Below are 16,451 nucleotides of genomic sequence, written 5' to 3' on the forward strand. Positions count from 1 at the left end.
TCAGCAGTGCAGTCACCCACCAAAATAACTAATTATCATTTTTCATGCTGACTGTCCATCTATCAATGTACAGTTAACTACCATACCAATGAAATCTATTCCCTCAAATTCATTACTGTAGCTTGGCACACTTTACACATCATGTACCCATCATCTCTTACACAATTCTCAGTTTTCATGACCCTAAACACCTTGATAAAAACTCTTAAATACACACACTTTTCATAAAAACAACAATGTTCTAACACTAAATGTCCTAAATTCACATTTTTGGTGCTAGTGCTGTTTCAAATTTTCATGACATGTATCATGTCATCATACACTAATACTTTTTAATTCATCTTCCCTGAGAATAATCTTTCCTTTATACCTGACTCCCTTTGTTATTTCAGCAAACTAGCATCAGAAACCAATAAACAATGGCCTCATTTGCAAATACCTATCTCTAGCTCCCATGTATAATGAACTGCCATCCACAGTTAAGTCCCAAAGACTACTCCATATTTTACCCTGACCAATTCATATGCCCTAGTTTCAGCCCATTAACAGCACATCACCCCCTATACTACATCATTCCAATTCTTTCTATGCAATGCATGTCCCTCATCCTTTTCATTATTCAGGCCATAAAACTCTACAGCCTTCTTCACTCCATCCTTCCATTTTCATTTCATTCTCCATCTTGCTTCCTCTTCTGACACATAGAACCTCTTCATGTCTCTCTTTACTAATCCTCTCCATTTGCCACATCCCTCTCAGTATACCCTAGTCAGCCTCCTAAATCCAAATGTGCTCAATCAAACACCTTCCTTAGACAAAGTTTTGTCTCACAGGATCAAACTGCCTCAGGCCATTTATCATCTTCAGACATTTCTTTTTCAGCACATCTACACTCCTCCTAACTTCCATGTTCAAGGCCATGAACAGCATCCATTCAACCTCATTAGAAATACCAAATCTTTAACCATACCCATCTTAATGACCTTATTCATACACATGCAATCTCCAAAAGATAAAATTTTTCTAAAAAATTCCCATTAGAGGTGCTCACACCTCAAAGGGTATGTTAGTTGGCTATCTCTCCCTGGAACAAGTTTAATAACCACTGGAGTAGGAAGAGTTGATATGTAAGTTAAATCAACAATATCTAAATGCAGATAAAAAAAATTCTTTTCATGAACATAAGGAATAATATTTGACCACTTACCACAATAGGTGCTACTGGGAAAGATAATCTTATGTTACCAGCAACAAAATCAATGGTTGCCAAATGGACACTAGATTCAGTGCAAGGATGTTACTACTCTGTGATATTTTTAAAATGTTTCTATTTATTTTTAACCTGGAGTTGAAAAGGACCCTTGGAAGTAAGAACTAACTGAAATATTAATCTATAAATCTAAACGTTATACCCAACAAACCTTAGACTTGGGTCTTGCTGACAGGATGCTTGCAGCATTAATAACCTGTGGACATAGCTGCTCAATCTGAGCAGCACCATACCTCACCATCTTAACACCATCTTCATTGTTGGACATAGTGCAGGCTAAATTGGCTACTTCAACTAACTTGTTTGCATGCTCAGTAAAAACCTGAAAATTAATAAATCAATAAATCAGTACATGATCATTGGATTAGTTTATAACATTCAGTCACAAAAAATCAAAATATGCACAAAATCATTGCAGTTCACTTAAGGTATTTCATACTCTCAAAAAGGTAAGCCTGTTATCATCAGGATATTTATGAAAATACATATAACAAACCTGAGCATATTCTTCCACTTCCTTTTCATTTCCATTGCGTGCAGCTTCCACTAATACAAGAAGTGGGACATTTGTCTCCAAAAAGCTGTAAGAAATTTCAATGTTGAGTACAATTTATGAAAGCATACACAGTTTACAAGGGAGGATACAGGTTGTGTAGAAATAAAGAGTGATAAATAAATTTGTGATCAAAGGTTTTCAACGAATGAGTGCACAAATGATCTGCGCCTTGTCAACCACCTATCTGAAAAGATGTTTCAATTTGAGATTTTCAGCAATTATCATGCTGAAGTTCTTCATGTTTCTAATTGCATATGTCAAGCCTGAGAACATCTATATCAGGAAATCAAATTACTAAGTACCAGAGAGATGGGGCCCTATGATGCACAAATGAGTACTTACAATCAATGTATCCTGTAGCCCATAGCTACACAATATAGACTTAATCTTTACGTGGAAGGGTAAAAAGATGAAAATTCTGGCTCCACATATCTGATCTAAAACTCAAGAAAAATCAGTTTAAGATCAAGCTTCCTCAAAACTTCTGTACTGCTCAAAATACTTTTGCATCTTTAGACTGGGAATAACCCCCTTTGGATTTGTATAATGGATACACACTAAAGGGCATTCTATCACCCTTTTCCAAATATGCTTTACAATTCACATCAAACCATTAATACCGCTTCTTTGTGAGCAAGATGTAACCCAATGGACAGTCAGCTTCATACAATGAGTTTCACTGTTCCAAGGATGGGGAAAACAACCAGGTTGCTACCGTTTGTTGGGCATGGCTGTGATTATGTGAAGTACATATGATGGGTTGTTTGGAGGGGTGGGTGTGAATGGAGTGACTTGGACTTGCTGTCTTTCATTCCAACTGCTTTGAAAGAATAGGATAATAAAAACAAAATCTGTACAACACAGAAGAAATCTAGAGATTACTAACCTGTCTGACACGTGATCAACAACAGCTTTACGCAACTGACGACGCAAATCTTTAGTCTTCCGATACATATGATCAATAGCCTTGTCCAAATTTTCTGATGGCTGTTTACGTCCCATCTAAAATAAAAAAAAATTATTCAGAGGTAAAACAGAATTATGAAAAAACGGAAAGTGTCAATAATGAGATACTGAAAGATGCTACCTCTTGCCCCTTTCCAAACTTGGCCATTTATGAATTTAGGCAGACATCATCATTTTGCAAAACATTTGCTATGACCTGACTCCAATTAACTCCTCAGCATTATATGAAAATATGAATTCAGACTTATCCCTTCTCTGCACACTAACTAATAAAACAAAATACCATATACGTTTTTATATACATCACACTTCACCTAACCCAACAATCATATCCCATCTTTCTGTCATCATTAACTCAATTCCCAACTTCCATGGGGTGGATCAGATACATACACCCTCCAAAAATCATTCACTTTCATCCTCCTCCCATATCCAGTGTACTTAAAGTGAAGCACAGTCTTCCAAAATACAAGCTCTTTTACTGATTCACTTTGCACATTAGACTGTTTCATCCAGTGAGACCATCTTCATTCACATGACCTCCACACACAAAATGATTCCATGAGATATAGTCCCCAATCATTACTCTTACCATTGTCATATGAAATATCCCTTACTGCATCTATTCATCCCTTCTGCGGTCTACCTCTCCTTGTACCTTGTACTGTACTAATTGACCAACCTATCATCTGCCATATGTTCTACATGGACCCTACCATCTGCAAAGACTTTCATTCATGCACTTTTCTAATGATTTCTTTCCACTGCATATTTTTCTCACATTTTCATTCTTTACTTTATTCATCCCTCTCTTACTGTCTCCACCTTATAACACACAAGTTATCCACATTTACTGCCTATATTTCATTATATGAGACTCCAGCAATCCTTAACGACATCTGACACACCCTTAGAGTGCAATAATTTCCCAAATAATTATCAACAATGCCTTTACATCATCAAAAATGTTACTTATCAACACTGCTTCTCTGTAAGTCCTTTTTTCTAAAGTTACTATCAATCCTCCTTTTCATAAACAGCAGAACTGACTCTGACTCATTAATCATTATATATATCTCCTGACTTACATTGTCCATATATTCAGTAAGAAGATCTTGCAGTGCTTGCCTTACTGCATTACATTCTTCCACGATTTTGAGACGACGGTCATCTCGTGTACAGAAAGAGTCAGCCATAAGTGCTGCACCACTGATGATGGACTCCAAACGTTCTTCCAGCGATGGACGGGTACGCACTTCATTGTAAGTTAGTGGGTCCATATTGATGCGTTCCTAAATGAAACAGAGAGTTCAATCATTTAGTCAATATGGGTTATGTAAAAATAAGGATATTTCTTTCACAAAATGAATACCTAAACCAAACACAGTTTACAATTATTTAACAAATATGGCTTGTGGAAAATAAAGATGGTACTTCTTTCACAAAATTACTTTTAAACACCTTAGGTTTAATCATTTATTCCCAAGATATTTAAGTATTAATATACAAGCCCTCATTAGCCTGTACCTGTACTGGAAGAACATAACACATAACAGAACTCCCTAATCAGTCATATAACTAAAAAAAATTACATTAGTCTTTTACAAAACCTTCTACAGATACTACTACATTCATCTAAAGCCTATAGTTCTTTCACATAACCACTACTTATGTAAAATAAGTAATGAAAAATTAAAGGTTTAATTTCTAATAAATTAGCATATCTCTTCACAAATTCCAAGGGTAAAGTTAATGCAAGATTTAAAAGAGTAACTACAACTAGCTGCAAGCTTTTTGCCATGAGGCAGTGATCACACTGTTTCATAATACCAGTACTGCTATTCCCTGCTGCCATGTACACTACACAGATGTAAATTTTTGGTTTGTCTGGGGCCATTTCAAGCCATATATAGTCTTATTTTCAAGTTTTCTGTACTGACTACTTACAGGTTGTTTATGTCACTTGGGAGATCACTGGGTAGTCTCCATCTTCTTTTTGACAGGCAATTACATAGATACGTTTGGAGACTTTCTGATATATTCCCTGGCATTTTTGTTGATATAATCGCTATGTTTCTTTTTTAATCAGTTTTTAATCTAATTATACAGATCTTTTATTCCCTGTATTTGCTAACAGGCACAGACTAATGTCTCTTTCTCCTCTTTTCTTAGAATAAATCTATTTCCCTCAGCCTTTCATGACAGTAAATGTATTTTCTTTCAGCCCTTCTACCAAGTCATTTATATGACATAATAACAGCATCAGCCACAAGCATAAACCCTTGGGAATGCCACCGATAACTTTAAACCATTCAGAAAAAGCTCATATATATATCCATGTTCCCATACATTTGTGTACTTATCAACCCAACAAAGGAACCCCATCTACTTGTGGCTGTTTCAAAATCCCTTTTCTTACCAATCTTAAATGCAGTAGTGCCAAATATTTCTGGCAGGTTAAGAGGAAAGAATCCAACCATCAATCTCTTTAGTCTAAAACAGGCTCATTTCTCATGGAACTCTACATTTCTCACGCCTGACCTTTTTCATGTGAAACAATGCTACCTCTCACTTAGGTGGTTCCTCCTATGCAAATAAACATGCCTTTGCTTTCTGATTATCTCTTCCAGCAATTTACAAACCATATTCATCAGAGAAACTTCTGTATTTCAGTGCAATTTTCTAACCTCCTTTCTTTAAAATAAGCAAGAAATTTGTTCTCTTCTTACTTGATACTAAGACTTCTGCCAAGAGCAGGAATTTGGGATTCTTTTAATACAGCTTCAACCTAACCTAAATACTATGCACTTGAAGGAAGAAATAAAATTTCAAAGAAAATGTAATAGCTCATAAAATCAATAAATATACATGAATTAAAAGCATTTAACTCCAACAAAACAATTGTCTGAGTGATGACTGTTCATGGCAGAAACAAGAAGAAAATATAGACATTATTTCATAAATTTAGGTAGCAATAGATAAGTCTACAACTACAAGAAAAGGCAAAGTACCAAACACTCACATCAAAATCATCAAGTGCCGAAGCAAGTTCTCCTGGACCTTCATAAGGCATCTGACTGGCCCCAGTAGCCTTACCCTGTGCTACATCACTTATAGTGTTAACTGCCTCACACACTTGTTTGAATACAAAGTCTCGATTGGCCTTTGCTGCCGCCAGCTCAGGATGTCGCACATATGCCTGAGAGGTTGATGGAAAGAGGAAGTGTTAGTACAAATACTCATGATCATGTAAGTGAGCACATTCTTCTTAATTAACAGTACGATATGAATATGCAACAGTAAAAATATATGAAAAATGTAGACTTTTTAGGTAGTGGGTTACCATCCATTAAGTACAGCAGATTAGTAATCTGAAAGAGAATGTAATAACTTTCAATAAGCACACTACCTGAACAAATAGAAATGCCAGTAGCAATCACAAAAGTAATTCTGAATAAAGGGGAGGAGCAATGAACTAAACATAGTTCGTAGAAAGCAATAATCATATAATACTATTAAAGTAACATAGTTAGATATGAATTAAGTCAATGGATAAACAAGTCACTATTGATCATCCTCTTAAATATAAACACTTAAAATCCTTGGTCTGATCTCTTTAACCTATCAAATCAAATAAGACTCAGTTTTTGATATATTTTCTTTTTCAAAACACTTTTGAACCAACAAAAAATCTACATGGATCTGTCAGCAACATTTCAAAATAATGTAAATTTCCTGAACCCTCTTGTCATTCAAGAATGAAATCATATAAGACTTTCCCTCGTACCTTGGAAGCTGTAAGCAGCATCATGGAATTTTTCTTAAGTACAGCCCGAGCTGAGGCTAAGTCATCTCGAAGCCTTGGATCCTTCAACTCATTCTGTCGTTTAGCTGCTTGATTGATGAGGTCACTTGTGTTCTTACCAAACAAACGAAAGTTATCTAGTAACTCTGACTGGCTAGATGCATTTTTCACCTTTTCTAAATCATCCTCTACCTGAAAAAATATTAATCCATAATTTTGTAACTAATGAATAATAAATAATCTGTAAAAAACACATTCCTCACTTAATTACATTAATATGAATTAAGCCTGGAAAGGAATACCTTTATTGAGTCACTTTGCAGAAAAATAATTGATATAACACTAGCGTAAACTAAATAAAAATGGATTTTCACTCTAACGCAGATTTTTCCTTGGCCAAAACAGGTGAACCAAAGACTGCTGTGTGTTTTATTTCTAATCATATTTTTTCTTCTTGCCTTTCTTATCTTAGCAATGTAGCAACAAAGAAAAATCCTCACTTTGCGCCTTTGTATCCCAAATCTTTAGAATACATATGGCTATGGTAACAAAAGAACTCCAAGACAGTCTAATATTTCTAAATGGAAATAACTTACCACTTGCAAGCTTTTCAGGAGACGGTGAACATCTACCATATCAGCTAATATAAGAAGGCGTGTGACAGCTGACAGGAGATTCCTGGCAGCACGTACCATATTACCACGTTTCACACTGCTGCAAGGATCTTCGGCAAATTCCCGGGCAGCACGAGACATGATATCTCCTTAGGCAGGGGAAGAGAGATAGTAAGTCATTCTTAATTTAAAATCATTGTAAACAATTCTGAGACAAAGATGCCTTTAAATCTGCACATAAAAGATCCTATATCAAAAAATTATATTTCATAACAAAAGGCAAAAATAAAGGTACACCAAATAATACACTTTTGTTCAAAATCATCATTCTAGAACATAAAAAAAAAAAAAAAGGAAAATGTAGATAAGCTCAGTCAGAAGTGATATCAAAAAATACACCAAAAGAGTTACTTTGTAACAGTGAAGCTCATTAGGAAAAAATAGTCAAATTTTGAATAAGAACAAAGTCATGACCAGGAGTTAATAAACTGAATAAAACATAAGTCATGAAAATGGATATAAGTAACTGTTTACGTGCTAAAAGTGAAACAAAGGGGTGACAATCAAGTTTCAGGAAGTGTATACAACCTTAAGAGCTTAAAGGCACACTATTCATTATTCAGTTGGTTATGTTCACCTGCATTTTCAAAATCGGAAATGGAAGAAAAGAGAAAGTAAATCAACTAGAAAGTAAATTATAAGTTTGCAACAAAGGTGAATGGAATGGAAAAAACATATGAAAAGATCTTAAGGGTTTGAATTACTCATCTAAAAACCATGCGCCTCAGCGAAAGGGCAATACACAACCACCTGGAATTCATACGGGCATACTTGATTATAAAAGCTCATATTTTAATAAAGACATCATGCCAAAAATAACAGCAATTGCACATGCAACTTAGGCAAACATTTGTTAAGATTATCCATTTATAGCAAAAGTAAACCTTTTTGTGACTAATGAGTCAAGTATCACCCTTAGAACTTAATTCACACACACTTGACCCTCTTTGAACATATCCTGATTAACAAATTTCAAAAATGAAGAATGGGTGCTAATCAAGGGAAAAAAGATAATGGGGCATAGAAGAAAGAGACATGGTTAAAAGGACATACAAATCACCGTGAAAAGTACAAATATGAAAAAAGACCTGTAGACAGTACAAAAATGTATGATAAGTGAAAGACCCTTAGGAAAAATATCAGAGAAGGCAAATAAAAAATGTAAAGCATGCTAAAAACTTATTGGAAACAAATTATCTGTTACAGAATAATTGGAATAAAGGACTAAGAAGAAGGAGAACTGAAATGAAGAAGGCAAAGTCTGGAAATTAATACCATGTCCCAACCTATTCATGGATAAGGACACATTACCTCCAACATGATAAGATTGGGATGTATGAACCATGGGAAGCACTTAAATTCTCAGCTAAGATGTATGTAGCCTCACAGAGGACCTTATTTTAAGTCTGTCTCTACAAAGTAGAGGAAAAATCAATGCCTGTGAATGCATTGTCCAAAATTTTTTGATTTCACATCAGAGTTCAGTTCTCAGCCATTATTTACTGTACAGTCATATAACTTTATATACAGATGCATACTGATGAGCACTTCAGCATCCCACCAAAAGTGGGTCATCCTGACCTACACATTAACATCCAATGGCGAACTTCATACACTGAAACCATCTACGTTTCCTGGTCCACGGCCTTAGCGGTATCACTACATAGTTAAGAAAAGTACAAAAACACTTGAAAGATCACTTGAAATTTCATTCAAACACTTAATCTGCCCATTTTTCTAAAAGATGAGTGGGAAAACACAGTGAACCACGGATCATTATTATTCACTAGCACATACTTAAACTTCCTGGAATACATAACCAGAGAGCAAATACAAGAGTACTTGTGACTGAAAAGAAAGGGTATGATATTGTTGTGAATAGTGGATATGAAAGTGTTATTGATTAGATTTGGACAGTGTGCATGGAAGCATGTACAAGTGGTAGTGTGCCTACTGACTGCAAAAGGGTAGTAACAGTTCAACTGTATACAGGTACAAAGAAGTAATGCGATTCAGAATTACTGACATCTTAATACATTTTGCAAAAGGTACGGTAGGAATTTGATTGTGTTAGAAGCATTAGTAAACCCCCTACTGGTGAAGAGCAAGGTGGTTTCAGGATGGAAAGAGGGTGCATAGACCAAATTTTTGCACTTACCCATGTAGAGGAGAAAGTTCTAGTGGAAAAAAGAAAGTTCATCTTGTATTAATGGACTTAAACAAGGCATATGATCAAGTTAATAGGAAAATTCTAAAAAGCTGCTGTTCGATATGGTGTACACAGAAGACTTGAATTCTGCTAAAAGCTTTCATAATGGAAATTTTGAGGATGTGACAGTATGACAATATGAATACTGTAGTCTGAAATAAATGCAGGCATACAAAGTTGTGTATTGTCTCCAAGGTTGTTTGAAGGGTCTTTAACACCTTAAATGGCAAAAATCTTGACCACACTCAGAAATATAGAAGTTTCTCTAAAAACAATTTTGGTCCATCTCTCATTTCTTAATGTTATACAGCCATAAGCTGCTCAGGAGTAATATCTATCTTTCATTTAAATCTCAACACAATTCTTCTTTAGGTATGTTTTGTACATGATGCCCTAAAACCTGCATTATTATGGCATTACTTTTTTGTGACATCATTTATCAATTATCCCAGGGGATATGGAAGAACAAAAACAACCAACATATCTCCTGCATGCTGTAGAAGGCAACTAAGAAAGGCAGGAGTGGAATAATGGAAATCACTCCTATCTGCTCTACCACATTATAAATGCAGGATCAACAGAAGTAAAGAGAGTACTTTTTCCCTAAGGCTCAGTTCATGGTGGTGCCTTGACAGTGCAGAAATGATGAGCATGTAAACAAGAAAGAAAAGAAGATATCCTTATTAGTGACAACAGTTCCTTACAAACTGGGGATCCTGAGTTATGGAAGAGCCTATAGAGATTAAGTCATCATACTGTGCCCCATAAACATGTGTATTAATCTCTTGGCTATTTGAAAACAAGTTCTATGTTCAGTACCAACTTCAAGCCTAGTTTTCACAAAATTAAGTTTCTGTATATTTCAATTATCATTAACTCTAATCCCACTTCCATGGGATGGATTTAGTACTTACAGCTACTGAAATCACTTATACTTATCAACAACAAATGCCTATTGAGTCAGGGTGAAGACATGGACTTCTACATCTGAATAAGTGCTTCTCACTTCTTCACTCTGCACTTGTGTTAAATTTGTGAAGTACAACCAATGTCTCCATTCACAACACCTCCATCCACAAAAATTTTCAACTGCATCTAATCCCTAATCAATCCTGTAACATCTTTTGAAATACAGTATTCATAACCCTAATACATTTTCTCACTGTAGCTAACAATGTTTTCTTTTCTAATTTTTTTTCCTCTCTCACCTATGAAAAAGGATATTAAAAAGACAGATTTATGAGTTTTTACAATAATATTTAGTAGGCTACAACCTAAGAGTCTGTACTGTATGTTATTAAATAAATGACTAATATCAAATAGAATAATGCCTTTTCTTGCAATTTCTTACTACAGACTTATCACAAAATTCAAGAAACGGAAACTAGTTTGGTGAGTGGTCCATCAAACAGACAGTCTAGACAGCCTGGCAGATATTCTGAGGGTGAAAGTCAAATTTTTGAAAAATTACAAATCCAATTTTGGCAAACACATTATTTGGGACTCATTATGTCTAGCACTAATTAGCATTCCACATCATGCACATAATACGTGCATGATGTGAAATGCTAGTCAGTGCTAGGTATAAATGTGTAAGACTCATACCTGAAATTTACAGTATATGGACATCTTAAGTAATCTTTTTTCCCCAGAAAATTTACAGAGCAGATACTGTGCAGATTATGGAGGTACAAAACAGAATACAAGATGGAACAGGAAGTTGTATATTATATAATGGTGAATGTGATGATACTTTAAAAAGTTAATGAGAAAAATATTTAATGAATGGATAAAAATCTGAGAATAATAGGAAGTTACATAATAAACATCATGACAGTGATCAAAATTAAGGTGAGATTGAGTTATTGTATTCAAATATTAATCATCTTCAACCATGAAATTCCTAAACATAACAAAAACAAAATTCTTCATAATATTTTGGTAGGTCTAGGAATGCTTCAAGTTTGAGAATACAAGAGTGTTGCCAATCTTCTGTAGAGCAGGAGTTCGAATCTTCCAAGAGTTTTCCTTGGATTTTAAGTTCTACAATGACTGGCTGCCCATAGGTAGCTGCAAACTGATTAGTTGCAGTTCTCTGAGTATGAACTAGTACTAAATTATCATAAATTACTTATCCTGTATTTGTGAAAATACATAAAAATCTTTATCCCACAACACGAATTTCTTCCCAAACCATTTTTCTTCAGCTTTCGTGCTTTAGGAAAAATATGTTAACGAGGACAAGGAATCTTGTAAGTCATCATTTTAGCCATCTACTATAATTTCATTAAAATGTGGGAATAAAGGAATCTTGAAATATTTATAGACAGAAAAAATTAAGAAGTGTGAAGAAGGCATGGGACTAGTAAAGGAACCCTTCAAAAGAAAAACAGCAAGGCAAAAGAAGCATGTACAAATGAGAGAATATGTGAAAGGAATACAAGAAGGAAAACTGATGAAAAATGTCTCTTACTAAGACAAAGACAGCATGTTCTGGGCAACACAATATATGAACTCACGATAGAGTTGGGAGAATGTATAGTAAATGGGTCTATCTACATGATGACTAGGGAAGTGTAACAGATAAACAGAACATTATCTACTGTGGCAGCAAAGAAATATCTATTTCATTACAAATAATAACACTGAAGCATGAACTATTCAGAGATATAAATGTTCACATAGAGCATGATGTAACAGAATCATGACATGAAATAAGCTGTGCAAACCTTCACATACCTGTTTTTCTAACTTCTTCTACAGCACCAAGCATCTCTCCCCTAATATCTGGATTCTCATACGCAATTTCTTCTCCTCGCTCAATGAAATTTGCTGTGGCTGCCTCAACAGCTGCCACCAAGACATGGGCTCGTTTACTCCTCCCTTTCTTCTTTTTTGAAGGACCCTTCGTGTTGACAAGGGTTGTGACCTATACATTGAAGGATGTATTAATAATAAACATAGAAAGTCAAACTTAACCTTAATACACTTCATATTCAAGGATTATTTCTCCCAAACCCATGTCTACAATAAAGATCTTTCAAACACTGATCCACAGACTGAAGATAAAAATATTCAAACACGAAAATGAATGTAGGTTTAGAAATATGGAAAACCATTTCTCTAATGTAAACAGAGCCCTATGAGCATTTACGAAACCACTTGCTCAGTAAAGGGATGGGGGTGGAAATACTTGTTTTATTCCCAGTGTAGAGTTATCCTTGAAACTTCACCTTCTTCAACCACTAGAACAATTTTGAAGCCAACAGGTGCTTGGTCATGAGGACCAACAAACAAATTGCAACCTGCTAAGGGCCTAACATCATAATGCAGATGTAACATGCTAACAAGTGATCATATACCACTCATAATTCACTGACCGGTGTCTTAGCCTTGGGCATGTTTCTATCAGCAATCAAGAAATGATTCTAAAAATAAGGAAAGAAGGGAAAGTAAAATAACTGGATGCACATCAGGGTCCGCCTATAGTAGAGAAATGGCTTTTCACCTTTTAAAACAATTTTCACAAATGGACAAAGCCTACGATCAACTGATACAATACCTATATCAGAGAGATCAAAAGAGGTGTATAAAGACCAAAGGAAGAGCTTAAAAAAGGAATTACCCATCATCTACTTGGCCCCCACCCTAAACCATCCTCTTCTGAAGATAGCATACCCAAAGCCATATATGGAAAGTTAACCAGAGCTCAATAAATGTGTTAGCGGAACCCAAAAGACCTCTTCTTCATCTCATTTGACTTGACATTCCATAAGAATACTGAAGTCCAATCAAATTTCATTAGGAGCCCTAGAAAATAGGATTGGTTGTGAAAGGAGAACCAAGCCTGATCCAACAGGAAATATTTCTCAATTATAAAAGTATAAAGGAGCCAGAATAATCCAGTTCAGCCTTTCTTAGGCACTGAAACAATACCAACTGCATTACTTTAAAAATGGAGAAACAAAGTTGTCACAAAGGTGCTTGGTTTCTGTAGCAAATGGCACTATCTAAATGCTTATTTCACTTGTCAGCAACCACATGAATGATATTACTTGAATTTCTCAGTAAAAAAAAATCCTAATCCTTAAGGAGCCAAGTGATGCAAGCCCTGTCTAGCAATCACTTAATGAAAAAAAAAGTTTGTTTGAAGCTACTAACCTAGGAGTATGCCTGACTCAAGAAGAGGAGGACAATTGCTTGGACCTCCACATATGAAACTGTGGCACTGTCCATAACAAAACAGGCTATGTGAAGAACATTTGCCTAATACAAAGTCTTACAAGATTGTTCAATTTATAAAAGTTGTGTGGTATGTATATTTCTGAATTCTCTATCTTACTCTGGGAAGAACTTTATCTACACAGCCATATGTTGGCTAATAGTGCCACAAAGTTCTAACACATTAACTGCAATATAAAAATTCTTAGACCAAAAAGGGACTCAAAAAGATGATATACTTCTTCAAACAAGAAGGCTAGTATTTGATTCTGTTAAACATAAATGCTTCTCTTCTGTTTATGATTATAAGAGGGAACAATCAGCAAGCACCAACAGATCCCAGGTCACATGACCTTCTATTCTGGAAAAAAATATTCCTATAACAAAGACAGAAAAACTGCTGCTAATGAAACATAGTTCTTGATACGAGGGCCACGCTACACTTTGTTCAAAGGACATTACTTTGAAAGAATTTATGGTCTACAATTTTCATCACAGAACGGCAGGGTGCTCTATGCAGTGAACCTTAAAACCTTCCTAATCTCTTCTACAACTAGAAGAAAGAGGAACAAAAGTCAAGCAGTAGACCAGCAAAAAAGAAAAAAAAAAATTTCTATACACTGACGACTAAGCCCCACCAACATTCTGTAAAGGTATGGTGCCATGAGGTTTCACGAGGACTCCAAGTGATAGACATCCTTTCATTCTGCACCTCTAGTGTATCAGTGGTAGAATAACTAGAATGTAGAACCTTCAGCTTCAAAATCTGTCTTCACCTCCCCACTTTATATGTACTAAAGATAATCAAATCCTCACAGTTTCCAGTTTCTAATAAAGAATTATTTAAAATGGTATTGTAAGGATTCCCTCTAGTAGACAACCTCTGATCTGGTTCCTCTAGTACATCCTTGGTGCATTACATGAATTTGGGATATCAGGCTCTTGGGCCTATCTTTTCTCCTACCAATGGCACATGGTTCTAACATGACCTTCACATAAATGACTGGAAACAGTTACAGCACAAATAGCAACATAACCAGCTTTTTTTGCGACGGAAGCCAACAGATGGACTATCCTAATGCAAAGTAGACCATTCAATTGGTTGAATAAATGCCTTAACAGCTAACAACTTGGTGTGGTATCATCCCATGAAAAGAAAACATTCAGGACATGCCCTGTGTAAAACAATTAATTTGGGGTCCACACAAATATATCTCTTCTATTAACTTCTACACAAATCCTATCAAATGTACCATAAACTATCCCATAATTCATTAAGAAACACAAAAAAGAAACAGCATAATCAGACATTTTTTTGTGTCTGGTATTTGTTTGCTGTTTCTCACATCAGTGGGATAGTGCTAAGCACATACAAAGAACATATGCCTATATGCATTCTCTAGTTATCATGTATAAAGCATTGTCACCAGAGCCCCCATCTAAAGCCAAGCCCCACAGAGCTCTATCGTTGTTTCCCATGAATGCTTCATATATTCATATATACCACATTATTCCAATTCATTCTATTCCATACTAGCCTCACAACCTTTTAGAAGTTCAGGTCCCAATCTCCAAAATTATCATTCAACAGTTTTCCATCTCATTCTTGGTCTTCCCCTCCTCATTATTCCCTCCGCTTCTAACATGTATACTTCATTAGTCCACCTTTCCTCACTCATCCTTTCTATGTGTCCAAACCATTTCAGCATACTGTATTTAGCTCTCACAAACGTCGTGATCTTACTACCTCTTACCCTGTCAAGTTTTTCAAAGTTCTTATATTCCCCATTAAGAAACACCAACAGATAAATATGCAGATCCAACTCACTACAAACATATAAACACAGAATAAACCACATAAAAGACTTTTCCTGATTATGCTGTCACCATCCTAGTAGGAAAGACTGTTCAAAAAATGTTGACTATCATGCCTAACTTTACTAAATTTCTTATAGCAGTGATAATTATCTTTCACACCAAAAATGAAGGTAAAGATACTAATAGCCTCTGCAGTGTTTGCACTAGAGTTGCCATCTTCCAGTGGCCTATTAAGGGTGAGGCATTAAAGGCTAAGAAGCAGCACCAGAGTTCACTACTTATGGAGACTCTATTACTGTGGCCACCCCCTAATGGGAGTTCCAGTTGGGAACAGACATCAGAGACATAAATAGATAGACAGAAGACACTAATAGCAAATAAATTCCAGTTAACATGTCAGCATTGTAAAAGTTTGATCAAGTAAATGATGATCAGTGGCTAGTTAACACACACTTTCTAACCTCCTCACCATGATGTCACAGACCTGTGCAGGTTGCTGTATGTTTACTGGTCCATGTCAGTACGCATCTGCTTGCTTTCAAAGTATTAAGTTGGTAAAAAAAGGTGACTCTTGTTGGATACACTTTCTTTTGGGGGTAAAATGCTGCTTTAACTGTCAAATGAACATGATATCTCAGTTGCTAACAGGGCTTGTCTGTAGGTGAGATAATATCAAAACGAATCTCCAATATATCCATAATCAAGCCTTACAAACATGTAATTATACATAAAACAAGACCAAAGTGACATGCATCAACAAGCAGGAAATAAAAAATGCATCACATATCATTACTACTAAAATAAAATGTCAAGATCAAAATGAGATATGTAAATCAAATCCAATACATTCATGCATTAGCTACACATTTTACTTATAATAACTGTCCCACTCTGAACTAAAACATTAATCAATGGTACGTGTATCCCTAAGT

General features: G+C 35.4%; 1 protein-coding gene across 10 annotated transcripts in view; it reads right to left on the reverse strand.

The window, feature by feature from the left end:
* alpha-Cat (catenin alpha) overlaps window positions 1–16,451 on the reverse strand; it is a 66,250-nt gene that overhangs the window by 21,465 nt on the left and 28,334 nt on the right. For 9 of the 10 annotated variants that reach the window (XM_071671536.1, XM_071671535.1, XM_071671534.1 and 6 more), the window contains 8 exons: window positions 12,220–12,409; window positions 7,194–7,360; window positions 6,580–6,789; window positions 5,815–5,991; window positions 3,881–4,084; window positions 2,713–2,828; window positions 1,767–1,851; window positions 1,422–1,592 (listed from right to left, as the gene is read on the reverse strand). In XM_071671536.1, coding sequence (XP_071527637.1) covers window positions 1,422–1,592; window positions 1,767–1,851; window positions 2,713–2,828; window positions 3,881–4,084; window positions 5,815–5,991; window positions 6,580–6,789; window positions 7,194–7,360; window positions 12,220–12,409 — 1,320 coding nt within the window. The remainder of the gene's footprint in view (window positions 1–1,421; window positions 1,593–1,766; window positions 1,852–2,712; window positions 2,829–3,880; window positions 4,085–5,814; window positions 5,992–6,579; window positions 6,790–7,193; window positions 7,361–12,219; window positions 12,410–16,451) is intronic. The other variant, XM_071671533.1, reaches the window with a different exon arrangement.

Source organism: Panulirus ornatus, chromosome 16 (genome assembly GCF_036320965.1).
Source record: "Panulirus ornatus isolate Po-2019 chromosome 16, ASM3632096v1, whole genome shotgun sequence".
Taxonomy (NCBI): Eukaryota; Metazoa; Arthropoda; class Malacostraca; order Decapoda; family Palinuridae; genus Panulirus; species Panulirus ornatus.